General features: G+C 39.4%; 1 protein-coding gene across 2 annotated transcripts in view; it reads right to left on the bottom strand.

Moving 5' to 3' along the window:
- Positions 1–16,958, bottom strand: part of AHCTF1 (AT-hook containing transcription factor 1) — an 80,496-nt gene that overhangs the window by 33,302 nt on the left and 30,236 nt on the right. For both annotated transcript variants that reach the window (XM_042452340.1, XM_042452330.1), the window contains exons 8-12: positions 10,988–11,138; positions 6,801–6,933; positions 6,527–6,708; positions 5,138–5,199; positions 3,396–3,524 (exon numbers count right to left, since the gene is read on the bottom strand). In XM_042452340.1, the coding sequence (XP_042308274.1) occupies positions 3,396–3,524; positions 5,138–5,199; positions 6,527–6,708; positions 6,801–6,933; positions 10,988–11,138 (657 nt within the window). The remainder of the gene's footprint in view (positions 1–3,395; positions 3,525–5,137; positions 5,200–6,526; positions 6,709–6,800; positions 6,934–10,987; positions 11,139–16,958) is intronic.

Below are 16,958 nucleotides of genomic sequence, written 5' to 3'. Positions count from 1 at the left end.
TCCCTTACCCAAAATGCTGAAGATTTTGGAGTTTTTCAGATTTTGGTATATTTATATACAGTATGTCTAATGGAATATACTGGGAGATGGGATCCATGTATGTTTCATATGCATCTCATAGACATAGACTGAAGGTAATTTAATGCACAATATTTTTAAAATAATGTGCTTCTGCATACTGAGTTTCAGCAAAACCCTGAGACCACTATGCCTTGTATAATTCAGTAATTCAGTAATTGATCTAAACCTTCAGGATTTCCAAGTTTCCTTGAGTTGGGGGTCAGACCAGATGCTCTCAGGGTCAGTTTGGGGTTTTGGAAGTCCAGAGAAAGGAGACTCAGACTCTGGACATTTCTCCTGAGAATGGACTCATGTTTTCAAAAACAGTCATTTCTGGATTTTTGCAACAACAAAAAAGAGGTGGGTCTGTGATGCAAAAAGGCAAGAGGCTTCCTTCCAGCCTTGTTTTTTTTTCTCTTTTTTAAAAGACAAATAGAATAAAATACAGTTAGCAGGCCCTTTTTCAGCATGTCAATGGGGATGCTTTGATGGAGAGTTCCTGCATGGCAGAATGGAGTTGGACTGGATGGCCCTTCGTGGAGTCTCTTCTAACTCTATGTTTTTATGATTAATTAATTAATATATGGAATCAATCTAAGATGATGAATCGTGGCTGTGGAGTCCTATGGCCCTGCTCCAGGCAATGCTAGACTGCAGGCCCCATCATCCAGCAGCACCACAGACTGATGGGAACTGCAGTTTAATAAGGCTGCACACTGCAGAAATAATCCAGTTCGACACTGCTTTAATGGTATGGAAAATCCTGCGATTTGTAGTATGTTGTGCCACCAGAGCTCTCTGACAAAGAAGGCTAAATGTCTCACAAAACTACAATACCCAGATATTGTTGTTGTTGTTATTTTCTTATATCCCGCCTTTCTCCCAATATACAGACTCAAGGTGGTGATTTTCCATAGCATTAATCTATAGTATATCTTTCTACAATGTAGATGGACACCTCCATTACATAATTTGTTGAGGATGCTTTGACTGGGAGTTCCTGCATGGCAGAATGGGGTTGGACTGGATGGCTCTTCTAGGGGTCTCTTCTAACTCTATGATTCCATGATTCTGTAGCACTCTGAGCCTACTGTGATTTTAATAGTTTTTAAATGTATAAAGGTATAAAGTCTTATAATGTAAGCCATGCACTGATGGACTATTGCACTATAATTTTTTATTGATTGATTTTATACCCTGCCTTTCTCCCAAAATAGGATTCTCTTAAAGGGGTTTGTTTAATATAAAAAGAAAAGAACGTATAATGGCTTGGAATTAAAAATTATGGTAGATAGATAGATAGGTCTTGGAATTAAAAGGTGTGTGTGTGTGTGTGTGTCTCAAAATTAAAAATCCCTCTTGGAAGTGGGAATGAAATGTGTGGATGCAGCCTGGGTTCATAACTCAGCTCAGATGTTGGAATACAGTGTCTCAAAGCATGAGCAGAGTGTCTCTGAGCATGAACAGAGTGGCTGCCGCTCATTGCTCGAGCAGCTGCACTTTGCTTTATCGAGCTGAATTTATCTGATGTAAACACCTTCAGAGGAAGGACTCAGTTTGCATCTGCACTGAAAAAATAATCCAGTTTGATGCCACTTTAACTGCCCTTGGCTCCATGTTGTGAAATGCTGGGATTTGTAGTTTGTTGTGGCACCTGACAGATGACTCAACTACAGTTCCCAAGATTCCATTGCACGAAGCCATAACGGAAGTTAAAGTGGTGCCATCAAGGTGTCGAGGGTAAACGCTTGACCCTCTTTTTGTGTCTTGGGGGGGGGCTCTTAGCCTCTCAAAATGGTGGCACTTAGTCTTGACCCCCCCCCTTCCCAAAATCCTGGCTACGTCCTTGGAAGGAAGGAAGGTACGAGAAAGCTGGGAGCTCTGGTTTGAAAGATGCAGCCTCTGAGTCAGGATTTCTGTGAAAGAATGGAGGGATGGGAGTTGCCGAGGAAAGTTGTGAAGGGAGAAAGTTATGGATGTTTGGCAGATGGCAATGTAGTTTCTGTTTTTCCCCTAACCTCCCTCACTCCAAGCCCTACTCATGATGAAAGACTATGAAAACCAACTTTTGTGGGGAGGCTGAAGGTGGAAACTGAAATGTCTTTTCACAGCCCCTAGTCTGGATTTCTATGAAAGATAGAGGCTTGGAGGGAGGGAATGTGTGGGAAGAACAGAAACTATACTTGTCAGCTGCCAAACATCCCCAGCTCCCCCATCCTATCCCAATCTTTCACAGAAAGCTTGTAAAAAGAAAGGTTGCGAAATGAATAACAGAATCACAGAATTGGAAGAAACCACATGGGCCATCCAGTCCAACACCCTGCCATGCAGAAGTACACAATCAAAGACATTTCAGTTTCTTTCCACAGTCCCCTCAGCCAGTTTGATAGCATCTGAAATATCTTTTCACAGCTTCTCACCAGGATTTGTGCTTGTGGGGAAGGAGGTGAAGACTAGATTGTTAGCTGACTAGATCATCAGCTGCCAAACATCCAAAATTCCGCCCCCCTCAATCTTTCACAAAACTCTTGACTAGAGGCTATGAAAAGACATTTCAGTTTCCTCCACTAGTGCCCCTACCCCTACTCTGACAGTAGCTGCCAAGTCTTTTCACAGCTTCTCATCAAGATTGGGACTTGGGTTGGTGGGAAGTTGTGGGGAAAACAGAAATTAGATCAAAACTAGCAACTTTCCCCTGCAACTCCCCCCCCGCCCCACCCCGTAATCTTTCAGAGAAATCATGGCTAAAGTATACAGCTCTCAAATGAGAACTATGGGGCTGGGGTAGGGAGAACAGAGGGAAAGTTGCAGGGAAAAAAATACCCAGAACATGTCTCTTGGAAAAGCTGTGCATTTTTCAATGAAAGCTATGCAGCTTTGGACCAAGAAGGAGGAAAAAAAATGCCTTGGCAAAGCTGAGGGAAGTTTGCATTTTTTTTCTTCCACACCACTTGGAAATTCTGATTTCAACCTCATTTGGGAAACTGGCAAATTGCTACCCCATTCTCTAAGACACACTGCAGAATTATAGGCGTTTGACACTGCTTTAACTGTTATGGCTCCATTGTACAGAATCCTGTGATTGGTAGTTTGGTGAAGTAACATAGCTCCCTGCAGAGTCGGCTAAATACTTTACAAAATTACCAATTCCATGATTTCACAGGCTGCAATCATGCCAGTTAAAATGGTGTGAATCTGTTATAATTCTGCAATGAGGATACACCCTTTGTTAAAAATCAGGCACTTTCACTGAATTCAAGTAAGCTTGGGTAGAAACAATCAAGAATCACAAAGGAAAGGCTACATTTTCACTCACATAAACATTACGGACTCACCTGAGTCAGACTTGAAGGCTGTACATCAATAAATCTTGGAGAAAGCAAACCTGCTACCAGACATCTATTATAACCATCAGGAATAGTTTCATTTAACAAGGAAGCAGATTTTTTTAAGAAATGCAATGTCTGTAAGTAAACAACATTATTACTAATTTAGACAGCAATTAAACTACCAGCAAAAAGCTACAAAGAAAAAAGGTAATGGAAAAAATAATGGAAAAGACTACATACCCTTGGTCAAAATAAAGGCAGTGCTATATTACAGAAACCAGGCCACATGAACTGCACTCATGTAAGATCAAGTTTTCAGTGTGCTGCCTAATGGTGCTGAACTTGTGTTCACTAGTCCTATTGCTTCAGGGGTTCAATGACACCAGCAGGTATATTCTGTACAAACTGGTGCTAAAGACACTGGATTCCAAAAAGCCTAATATGTGAGTAGCAAGAGATTCTGCGCACGCATGGAAAAGAGGGCCAATTCTTCCATCAAATTTCACACTGGATGGTCCTTTGACCTTCAAGAACAACTTTTCAAGGCCAGTCATATAAGCATGATAGGCATCTGAAATTCTCAATTGTTTTGTTCTTCCCCACTTCCTCATCAAACTCACTTCCATATCCTTATAAGATTGAATGGTCATATTTAGCATACTCCCATTTAATACCAAAAAACTGATTTTGAAGGGTTGCCTTGGGTCCGAACTTGGGAGAAAGGTGGGATAAAAAATAAAATAATCCAATAATTTAAAGCATCAGCAGGCAGTAAAGCAGGTATTTCTGAGAAACTAAGAAAGGAAGTTTCTCACATGCTGCTATTTTTAATCAATAAAAAATAGAGGATGAAATTATATAAATGGATTTATATCTAACATTTTTGTAAGTAATTATTTATGCAGCCTTTTATAAATTACTGGCTAACTAGCCTGTTTGGATGGAATTTGCTTACATACTTCAATTTTAAGCCTTCTTTTCTTGGTTGATTGGGCGTACTGCAAAGTGCAAAATGTACAGAAGCTATCCAGATCAAGGGAAATAGTAAAGTCACTCTAGTCTGCTTTGGTCAAACTTCACCTGGGATACTGTATCCAGATCTGGATATAGATCACCACAGACTAAGAAGATTACTGAAAAGCTGGTTCAAAGGAAGGCAACCAAATAATCAAAGCTCTGAAAACCAAGCTCCACGAGGAATGACTTAGGGAATAACTGCACAGTGAAACACTACCATCTCTTGGCTCCCAAGCATTGTGAGGAAATGAATTGGTTATAACTATAGAGCTTCACTTTGAAGTGATCCCAGCCACCAGTTGAGAAAATCAAAATATCACAGGAGTGGGTCCTTATAAGGCAGAGAGTTGGGGATGAGCTATTTCTAAACCAACTGTTTATGGAAAGTGGCACAAGGAAGATCCACATAAAAGGCCTCAAAATCCATGTAAAACCTGACCAACCAGGTAATACGGTAACCCAGATAGGGAAAAGGAAGGGAATCATTTTTATCAGTTAATAAAATGCATCCAGCTACTACAACTGACACTTTGTTCACATAGTACTTCAGTTGTTGTCCTGAGACTTGGCAATCTTAACTGGCACGGTATCTTTGGGTACTGTTCCCAGATATCTTGGAAACAGATGCCAAGACAGGACAGAGGGAACATTTATGATTTGCAAAGTAGATAAGAAAACAATATGCAGCACATCATATTAAGAGCAGCACAAAACATCTTTATGGAACTCACATCTTTTTGAAACCCTGTGCAAGTCACATGAACAACTCCAGAATTCAGCAGACAAGTAGCATCTGTAAAAGAGAATATTTCATTAAAATCTACTTTGTCAGCAACATGAAATCATAACACTTAATTAGCTGAAAGGTTAAATATGTGTTTCTTTTTTCTGACAAAAAAATATCTAGACTAACAGTAAGGAAATGTATGGCTTTCAAATCTTGTTGAACTCCATTTTTATCAACCCCCACCAGTACGACCAATGGTCAGAGTTCAGCAGCATCTGAGGGTCAGATTTACTATCCCACCTATAAAAAATAACCACCTATGCATGTATACCAGACCCAGAGGGATACAATCAGCTTCTTAGAAATGACACTGTCTGCTACATGTGGATACATTTTGACCCTAAAGGGGTGAAAGGGGATATACCTGGCTCTCAACTATGCAAGCACCTATCTCAACTTACTGTAAGCAGAACTAAAAGAGGCATAACCTGTCTTAAGTAAGAATCTTACTTCAATTCTACATGTACTGTCAATATCATTTTCTCTCCCCAAGACCAAAAATGCACCACCATGAGGAAGAGTAATGAAATAGAAGAGACCTTTAGTTAGGACTGGAGGGCTCAGACAGGCCACATGCTTGCAGTATGAAGAACACCACTTCTAGATGGGGAATCATGGGGCTACAATATATAATTTGCTACAGCAGAAATATGGTATGTAATTACTATCTAGATGGGTGGCCTGCAGGGACCTTTATGAAACTCAGCTGCTGTGTCACTGTGTTGATATTTTGGGAGGCCATGGGGAAGCAGATGGAGAAGGGTTGCTAACTGCATCCTTATAAGTTCAGACTTTTCAACTATTTAATGCTCAAAGTCCTCAAATTTTAGGACCATGAACAATGCAAGGCGGACCACTCAACAATCTTATTGGTCTCCTACCCTTGTGGGAAAATATTGATCCAAATGTTTCAGCCAGCCTCTCCATCAAATCTCCTAACTCCAGTACTGGACATAGTAAGTACCTTCCCCTTCTGCTGATGACATCCCTTGGCAACACAGGATGTACACACACTACCCAACAAAGGGACAAGGAGCTCTGTGACAGCCAGGAAAAGCTATGCTTACCTCCCTCATTTAACAAAGTGCAATAAAACAACCACTAAGGTTGCCTTGAGTCTTAAGAATGCTAGTTTCTCCTGTTATTATTACGATCAGTAATAATTATACCCTGCCTTCTCTCACAAACTGGGACACAAGGGAGCTTCTGAAATGGATCAGTCCATAATGGATAGAAATTATTAAAAGATTCACAATAGTAAAGGAACTGGAAAATTTATCTCCACTTCTCATATTCAACAATTTCCTATAGAAGCAACTCATGTTATACATACCAAAGTTGTAGGTGCTTGGGTTAAAAAACTGTTCAGGTGGAGGATATGAAGGAGGCACACCACGACTAAAGCTTCGTTCATGTACTAAGACATCCAGGATCTGGTGTGGAGAGGTCATACTCACTACAGCATCCAGGGACCATAATGCAAAATAGGGGCAATTATGCAGAAATTCTCCTGGTCTTGAGAAAGTAAACACATAAGAAAATCAAGATGACAATATACTATGCATTCTCTTCTGGCAAATCTATGAAGAAAAACTCACACTTCTTACCTTAATGAGTCTGGCATTTGAGCATGATACCAACGATTTATGTCAAATATACCTAAATAGGTATTTGGTTTGCCTTGACCATAAGTGTTCACTTGCCAGCTGAAGACAGACACACTTGTGTCAGGTGATATGACTGAGAAAAAACATTGAACTTCTGTAAGTGTTTGCAGCTACCAATTACATAACTATAGTTCAATTTCATAGCTTATATCTAATCATCTTTTAAAATTCAAGTAGTATCAGCCTAATAAAAATACCCGGTTATGTGTAGCATGACTATTCAGATATTTCATGTTCTTCAAATTTACCCAAATAAATGAACCCTTTTCTTAAATAAATTTTTTTGAATACACATCAGAACAAAGTCTTCTAGCTCTTCCAGCAGTAGATTCAAGCAGCCAGTAAGTCAAACTATACATGCATGACTACAAAAGACTCAACCTGTTGTAAAGATATTACAATGGAGTAGGGGAAAAACCATGCACGCTGCCCTAATGGCACAATAAGGACTTCATAGATTTTTAAGCCTGCCTGTTTCGGGCTATTGTTAGATGGCTGTTCCTTAGTAAGCATCAGTTCTGAGGTTAGTTCATGCTCTTTGGAATAGGTCTAACTAAAGATTAAACAAATGATGTACTAGGAACTATATCACATTTTAAATATTCTTAACAGTTGTAGGAATTAATGTGAAAAGCAGAGACTATGTGTGCTTATGGGTGTGTTTTTTTACTTGTGACAAACGATTTCTATAACACCTATATTGCCAACACATGAATAGAAGAACTTACATGCAAGTTCAGCTTTCATCCTAATTATTTTATAAAGAAGTGTACACATTTCAAGACTTAAATAACCTAAATTAATACACTCCTATCTTAGAAATTTTCTTAAAGTCTATTCAGTTGAAAAGCATGTTTAGGATGAGACTGATACATCCTCCTCACTCGGAGTACTCTGCTTCTTTCACAAAAGATAGCATAATAATGTTAGCCAGTTATAGTAATAGTCTGTTGAATGTGTACACATAATAAAACACATCCATAAACATACACAGCAATCTCTGCTTTCCACACTAATGCACTAGAAGCTTTCTCATTACTTTAAAAACAAGCTAGATATATTTTCTGTTCAGTGATACTGTTATAAAGTGGCATTTAACAGAGTATTCTATACCCCTATTAAAATCTAGAGTATACATGTAGTTGTTCATAACTTTATTATTATTACTACTACTACTACTACGCTTTATTTATATAGCGCTGTAGATTTACACAGTGCTGTACATACAAACAATAAAATAGATAAAGTAAACCTGCCCATGGTGTACAATCTAAGAAATAATAGCATAATACATATAAATAATACATAACAATACAGGAAAGAGTAAAATAAAGTAAAGCAGGCAACAAATTAAAAATGTCAAGTAACAAATAATAGTCATGCAATGCCTGGGAACGCTTCTCTGTACAGGATGGTCTTCAACGCAGCTTTGAAACTAGTTAAAGAAGTGATGACCTGTGCTCATGGGGGAAGGAGATTCTAGGAATGAGGAGCAGCAAGTGAAAAGGAATCCGGGACGGGACAGTGAAAATCCTAGGCTGAGACAGCAGACCTTGACAACTAGAACAGAGGGGATGAGTGGGAAGGTGAGGAGAAAGGTGGTTAGATAAATAAGGAGGGCCCAGCACATGGAGGGCTTTAAAAGTCAACAGCAGAAGTTCATACTGAATACGTCAGGGGAAGGGGAGCCAGTGAAGGGTAGATAATAGAGGAGAAACATGGTCAAAGCGGCGAGCAGATGTAATAATGTGTGCAGCTGAATGCTGGACAGAAATTAAAGGATGGAGGTGAGAGAGAGAGAGAGAGGAAGCCCTGCCAGAAGGAGGTTACAATAATCTAGTTGTGAGACGACCAGAGGGTGGACCAGAGTCTTGGCAGTAGAGGCTGAAAGAAATGGACGGATTTTAGCAATATTGTAGAGAAACAATCTACAGGCCTTGGCTGTGGCCTGGATCTGGGGGATACACAACAGAGAAGAATAAAAAATAAAACAAAGACTGCGGGCTTCCTGGACTGGTCATTAACAGAAACAGAAAAGGTGTATTGGAGGGAGGGCTTACATGGAAAGACAAGAAGCTCTGTCTTGGACACACTGAGCTTCAAACATGGTGCATCCACTGAGAGACAGCTGTAAGACAAGATGAAACGTGCCGTTCAAGTCCTGGAGAAAGGTGAGGGGTGGAAAGATACAGCTGAGTATCATCAGCGTACAGATGATAGGAAAAATCAAAAGAGTGGATAGGTTTTCCTAGGGACAATTTGTAGAGAAAAAACAAAAGGGGACTGCATATGTGGTGGCAATGTAAATATGTACAAAATATTTGGGGAAAAGTGCTATTAGAAACAGAAAATGTTATGAACATAAAAAATAGATAGAATACCGAGTATTGTTTTGTTATCATTACATAACTCAAAGAAATGGAAAAAAGAAGAAAAAGATTTGGCACCAAATTTGATTACAGCAGGGAGATTAATAATAGCAAGGTGTTGGAAAACGAAAAGAGATGTAGAAGTGGAGGATTGGTACAAAGAGGTATGGAGATTAGCTATTAATGATAAACTGACATGTAAACTGAAAGTAAAAAAAGGACTATGGAAAAGAAATGACTTTGAGGGGATTTGGAAAGAATTTGTCAAGAAAGTACTGAGAAAAGAAGTTGGAAGATTACCTCCAGAAGATGAACTGAAATTTTGGATGGAATATAAGGATGGAAATGGCTCCAGGGAAGGGGAGCACTGAGGGGTATACAGTGGTGCCTCGGGTTACGAAATTAATTCGTAACGCGGCCGCTTTCGTAACCCGAAAAGCCTTCGTAAGCCGAATTGCCATAGGCGCTAATGGGGAAAAGCCGCGATTCCGTGCGAAAAAGCCGAAAAAAGCACCAAAAGTTTTTTCGTAACCCGAAAAAACATTCGTAACCCGGAACAATGATTCCCTATGGGATTTTTTCGTATCCCGAAAATTTCGTAACCTGGGTATTTCGTATCCCGAGGTACCACTGTATAAAATAATGTGTTAAAATGTAATAGTATGTAATAGAATGTGGGGAGATATTTGACTATGGAAATATTATAAAAATAATAATAATAAAAAGAAAACAAAAGGAGCCCTGAGGAACTCCAACAGATAAGGGAACAGAGGACAAGGTCTGACCACCCGTGACCACTGCAAAAGATCTATATGACAAATAAGATCTAAACCAGTCAAGAACAGAGTCCGAGAACCCACCAAGGTCAGAAAGTACATCAACTAGAAGACTGTGATCAATGGCGTCAAAGACCACAGACAAATCAAGAAGAATGAGAACAGAGTAAAGGCCATTAACCTTAGCTCGCAAAAGATAATCTGAGATCTTAGTGAGAGCTGTCTCTGTAGAATGCCGTGGGTGGAAACCAGACTGAAAGGGATCGAGAATGGAATTGGCTTCAAGAAACTCAAGGCAGCGAGAATAAACGACCCATTCCAAAACCTTAGAAAGAAAAAGGAGAAGAGAAATCGGACAATAGCTAGGCAATGAAGAGGGGTCAAGAGTTTTTTCACAATAGGGGAAACTAAAGCATGTTTAAAGAACATAGGGAAAGAACCCATAGAGATAGAGATTAAAGATATAGATAAGTAAGGGTAGAAAAGAGAAGAAATTAGAAGATGAGTAGGAATTGGATCAAGAGAACAAGTTGCAGGTTTGGAAGAGTTCAGCAGCGTAGAGAGTTCATCCAAAGAAACAGGAGGAAACAGAATTTTTTTAGGCGAGAGCAACAGAAGATTAGTAGTAGAAGAAATATTGGGAGGGACTATCTCAGAGTGAATAGTGGTAATCTTTGAGATGAAATAGCAAAATCATTTAGGAGAGAATGATGAAGAGACAGGAGGAGAGGGAGGTTTAAGCAAAGAGTTGAAGGTGGAGAACAAACGCTGTGGGTGCCTCTCATTGGCGCAGATCAATGATTTATAATAATTCTGTTTTGACATGGCACGTAAAAAGTGCAACAGTCACTATTCTGAAACAGAATTTGGATTATTAAATTTTTAAAAAATTATGGAGAAACATAATGTTTGAACAATCAGTCTTCACTGGAGAAAGGGCTTTTTTACACAACTAAACTTTTAAAATGAGTGTTGTACTGACCTTCATTAATGCCATCTTCTCTATCAACATGGCTTCGAAATTTTTCTACAGTTTGGCAACCGATTAATTTGGTATTGCTACTCTGCCCCCTCAAAGAGAAAACTCCGCATGTGAGGTCCAAACTGTACCTTTCTTCACAGTATTCCAAACCCTGGGGTGGGGGAGAAAGAACCACAGTAACTAGAATAAAAATATTATTAACCCTTACTGAATTCAGCAGCCATATTTTTTGACCACAGGGATTATATTGTCTTTGTCTTTACTAAAGATTCGAAGTTTTTACTAATACTAAAACTATCAGTGTTAAATAGAAAGATTTATAAGATTTTAAGAAATATTACGTGTTTAACACAACAGCAATGATTAAATTTTAATTGTTTTCAAAGTTTTGTTTTAATATGTTTGTGAGTGTGTGTGTTGAGACGCCTTGGGTCCCAACTTGGGAGAAAGGCGGGATAAAAATAAATAAATAAACAATCAAAATACAAAGGAGCCAGTGTGGTATAATTGTTTGAGCACTGAACTATGACTCTGGGGTCCAAGTTGTGAATCCCAGCTTGGCCATGGAAACCCACTGGGTGACTTTGGTCAAGTCACACACTCTCAGCATCAGAAAACCCCATGATAGGATAGCCTTAGGGTCACCATACGTCAATAGCTTGAAGGCACACAATGAAAAACCACTTTCCAGTTATGGTACAGAACCTTGACGTTCAATATTGCCTTAAAGCAGGGTTAGGAAACTGGAAGGAGGGAACACATCTCACCTTTCCCACTGTGGGGTGGATGACATCAGGGTGTGTGACTCAGCTTGTCTGAAGCCTACCAAAAGCTGGACAGAATACCTTAGTGAGCCACATTAGGCCTGAGAGTCAATGGTCTCCCTGCCTCACTTTCATTCCTTGGACTTGAAATGCTACCTCTTTCACTAATTTGGAAGCTGCCTTCATTTCCATGTCAGGAGTAAGACAGGATATAAAATAAAGAAACAAATGAATAAAATTTTGGTATACATTCTCCTCTTGCCAAGTGTGAGCTTTCATAAACTTGAGCCTACTTCCTAAGATGCATGTTTTAGAGTGGAGAATCTAGAGACAGACCTATGTAAGTCGTGTATGAGAATGTTAATTCAAATTCAAAACCTTGTGAGTATGGAGATGAGCTGGGAAGTAGTTTTAAAGATAGTTGTTGGGGGCAAAGACAGCATGAAAGCTGTTGCTTACAGTCAGAGAGCAGATAACTATATGGGTATCGGAATGTAGTGTGAGAAACAGAGAAGGATGTGATTAATGGGGTCATGGGTGCCCTCATGAAGGTGTGGGTAAGACGGTGTTGAAATGTGTGTAGCATGCCAGAAAACTATTATCTCTGTTCAACACATTGCTGATGGACTGGATTCTGTGGATATGGTCAAATTCTGCTGTTTCTCTTTCTAATCTTCCTTTGCAGTTCTTCTGTTTAACAACTGCTGTTCTGAGGTCTGAGATGGAATATCCAGGGAGACTGAAGTGCTTTGCAACCAGTTTTTCTGTATTCCCATTCCTAATGTCTGATTTATGTCCATTTACTCTCTGGCACAGGGACTGGCCTCTTTGCCCAATGGAGAGTGCAAAAGGGCATTACTGACATAGTATGGCATAAATCACATTGGAGGATGAGCAAGTGAAAATCCCTTTAATACTGTGGATGATATCATTATAGAGTCTATTCAGAGTTCCTGAACAGGTGTGTGGGCAGAGTTGATACCTTGGTTTGTGGCAAGGTTTTGTACCAGTGTCCATATCAGTATTATGTGTTCTCTTTTTGAGGTTTGGAGGCTGTCTGTAGGCGAGTAAAGGTCTGCCACCAAGAGTCCTTGAAAGGGCAGCATTATTGTCCAGAATGGGTTGTAGTTCATTGATGATACACCTGAGTGATCTAGTTGGGAGCTGTATATGACCACTAGTGGGGTTCTTTCATTTTTCTCTTAACTACATTTTCAGTATCAAACTACATTTTCTCAAGTTACAATCTGCAAACTACAGTACCTGCCACATGTAGTAAAAAAGAGGAACAAACAAAGAAGGCTTGCATCCAGGACTAATCTATGACAGAACAGACTGATGAGAGAAAGTGACATTCTAATACTCATTCATGATTATCTCCTCTCCTTGGCTGTAGGGGAACAGCTGTTTTGCTGCCTTTGTCCCCCAATGACCATCTTTAAAACTGTACTTGTTACCTCATCTCCTTACACAAGGTTTTGAAATTGAACTGACATTCTCACATACAAACAATTTATATAAGTCTGTCTCTTGATTCTCTATTCCAAAACATACATCTGAAGTCTCAAGTCTACAAAAGGCCATACTACCAACATCTTTCAGTTAGTCTCAAAGGTGCTACAAGAGCCCTTTGCATACTGATTTTCCAGACTAACACAGCTATATTTTTGAATTCTCCTCCTGCTAAGAGATAGATATTCACTTCCACTGATATGAACTGGCTGAAATGAAGAGATTTTGCTAAATATATTCAAAAGTGGACGTTACTTCTTTTTTTTTGGCACTCAAGAAAAAATACTTTAAATCATACTCATCAATTCATGAGTGTTGTCCTGTAATTCAAGGTATGTATCAAGCACACATTTAATTTCTGCAACGAAATGTACAATCAAATCAGCTCTGAAATTAATCAGAAGTAATACACTGCTCTTTCTCAACATTAAATGAGAAAGTCACTGAAGTAACTAACAAGTAAGATATGCATCTCAAAATATAACTAGCAAAAGTAAGTTTAAAGAAAAATAAAACACTAGAAGTGCTAATTCAAATACAGTAATCATAGAATCATAGAGTTGGAAGAGAACACAAGGGCCAGCCAGTCCAACCCCGTGCCATGCAGGAACTCTCAATCAAAGTATCCCCGACAGATGAGCCCTCCCTTCCCTCCTTCCACTGTCATCTTCTGGCCTGAGAGGGAGTGAAAGAACAGGCCCAACGCCATCGGGCCCAGCCTCGATTAAGAAAAAGAGCCCTCCTTCCAGTCCATCTGCCTTGGTCCAGGCCTCTGAGGGAGAGAAGAATGCTGGACCTGATCCCCTCCCCCCCTCACCATTCCCTTCTCCTTTTGTGTCGTGACTTTTTAGATTGTAAGCCTGAGGGCAGGGAACCGTTTATTATCCTCTCTGCTGTAAGCCGCCCGGATTTCCAGTGATTGGGCGGCATATAAATAAATCCTATTATTATTATTATTATTATTATTATTATTATTGCCATCCAGCCTCTGTCCAAAGAAGGTCTCCACTACAATCCAATGTCTATGTCCTGTTCTAAGTTTTTAACAGTCATGGTGGACTCAATTTGATTTTTCATGTAAATCGGTATTAAGTTGTCTTAAGAGAACAAAGTTGATTTTAAAAAATTAAACCAACATTGAAAGGAATAAAATCAAGGGGGAAATCACTTTATGAAGAAACATGATGGGGAAACAGGCAAAAATCTAGAAAGCATTTAAAGAATTGAGCCTGAGAGGAAAACAAACACAGGGATGAAGATTCTTTCTAAGGTAGTCACAATGATTGGGGCACTTGAAAAGACAACCATGAGTCATGAACTACATACATAAACAATGACTGATAAGCAATAAAAATGCCTACTTAAAAACACAAGTAGCTAAATCCAGGATTTACCTCTGGGCTTTCACGATAGCACTAGAGCCTCATGCCGTCTAATAAAAATGACTTCCTTATGCAAGCTGATTACAGTGGGCCCTCGGTATCTGTGGGGGTTCAGTTCCAGAATCCCCCATGGATGCCAAAAACCACAAATGCTCAAGTCAGTATTTAACATTTAAAATTATCTGAGTGACAAGAACCAGGCATCAGGAAGGCATTCTTCCTGCACTGTTTCCCATCTTCCTATAATGAAGGTTCTGCCAGTATTAAAACCCTTTTCTGACTGTTTCATCTTCCCATCACAAAGCCTCTGCCAGATTTTAAACCCCCTTGCCACCAATCCACCTCAGGGAAGAGCAGCAGAAGGAGTGGGGCAAGGAGGAGTATCAGTGGGAAAGAGGTTTAAATTCCACCAGAAGCTTCCTTGTATGAAGGAGGGAAACAAAGTGAGGTAAGATTTAAATTCTGGCAGAGGCTTCCTGTGAGAAACAATGAGAATTTTAAATTCTGACTGTGGCTTTGTGGTGGGATTGACTTACATCGGCTTGTCCGGATCTTGCCACAACAGCTTCTACTATTGTCCTGGGACCACTTCTCAGCCTGGCCATTGCAGGTTAAAAAAAAATGTTTCTTCACTTCAATCCACAGTTGTTCAAATCTGTGGATATTGAACCCACAGATACCAATGTCCCACTGTATTCATAAAATCTGATTTACTGAAGCTCATTCATTCTCAGTTTCATTCAGTAATCTCATTCCCATGATAATAATCCTACAGGAATATGCTGTGTTCTACGTGTTTGGAGCTTTGCAATAAAATCAGGACAATTTTGGGCTGGGGCAACTAATTCCAATTCTTGAAGCTTCATCAAGGATGCACAATACCTGAATGAGTCCTTAGGCTAGTACTAAGGATTAACGCTCCACACATAATTAAATATTATTCATCTGCTTTGCTTTTTCATAAATGCCATGCCAAATTAAATGTACATCAAGATAGAGGTTGTGCCTGATTTTCAATCCACTTATGCAGTGTTATATGTTTACAGTTGGCTCTCCACATTTGCAGTTTTGACTTTTGCAGATTTGATTAATATGTTCTCTCTAGGAATCTCTAGGTCCTCCAGCATGACTCTATGGTCAACTTTCATGAGAAGTTGCGCTGGAAGACCTAGAAAGATAACACTTCCCTGAGCATTTGCAGTACAATTCTGTGGTCAGCTTCCAGAGGATGTTGACCACAGAGTTTCTCTGTGGAACTTAGAGATTCCTAGAGAGGTGTTCTCTCAGGTTAAAAAAATAGCAATCTTTTATTTCTGTTCTCTCCCCCCCTACACACACACAAACTTTTAGAGGTATCCTGTGTGTCTTAACTACACCAAACTGTAATTTGGCTTTAAGAAGGCAAACAAAGTGCTGCTAAGTAAGTCTAGATCTAAGACTGGAGAACACATAAAAAGCAAAGGTAGGAAGGAATGGGTAGCATTTAACTGTTTACATCCACTATTGAAATACCTCTGTTAATAAAACTTTTATTTATATTCTGCTCTTCTGTAGCAAGACAATCAGAGCGGCTCACACTAAAATGTCCATGTACAATATAATACATAAAATTATAATATTCCCCATCAAAAAAGAATTATATATATTACAATTAAAAGAGTTTTAAAATCAATTTATAATAAACATGACATGGCAGGATGGTAGTAAATACATGTGTGACGGGGTAATCATTCTTTGTTGTACTGATTTCCTTCTGGAGTTGCTCCAAACCTGCTCCAGAGGTTTTGGGCCACCACTTATGAGCAGACTAAGAAGTGGTAAATGGGAAACTGCAGAGAAGGAGAACAAATTGAGTCATACACCTCTGATGTTATCCAGCCTGGAGGAGGAGGAGTCAATATACAATGTGGATTTAGCTCAGTAAGAACAAAAGGTTAATGGCTTTACATCTGAAATATATGTACACACAAATATCACACATAGTTCAGCACTATATAGAGGTATATAGATAACAGAAGATTATAATCATATAATTCTACTGGTTTGGTAAAACTCATATTTGTTGTTGTTGTGTACCTTCAAGTAGTTTCCAACTTATGGAGAATGAGACCCTAAGATGAACCTAGAATCACTGTATCATAGGCTTGTAGAGTTAGAAGACACCACAAGGGCCATCCAGTCCAACCCTCTGCCATGCAGGAAATCAAAGCATCCCCGACACATGTGGGTTTTATGGCCGAGCTGGGACTTGAATCCTGGTCTCCAGTCATAGTTCCTCAAACCACTAAGCCACGCTGGCTCTCTATAATCATT

This window comes from Sceloporus undulatus, chromosome 1 (genome assembly GCF_019175285.1).
Source record: "Sceloporus undulatus isolate JIND9_A2432 ecotype Alabama chromosome 1, SceUnd_v1.1, whole genome shotgun sequence".
In the NCBI taxonomy this organism is placed as follows: domain Eukaryota; kingdom Metazoa; phylum Chordata; class Lepidosauria; order Squamata; family Phrynosomatidae; genus Sceloporus; species Sceloporus undulatus.
This window is presented reverse-complemented; position numbering and strand designations above follow the sequence as displayed.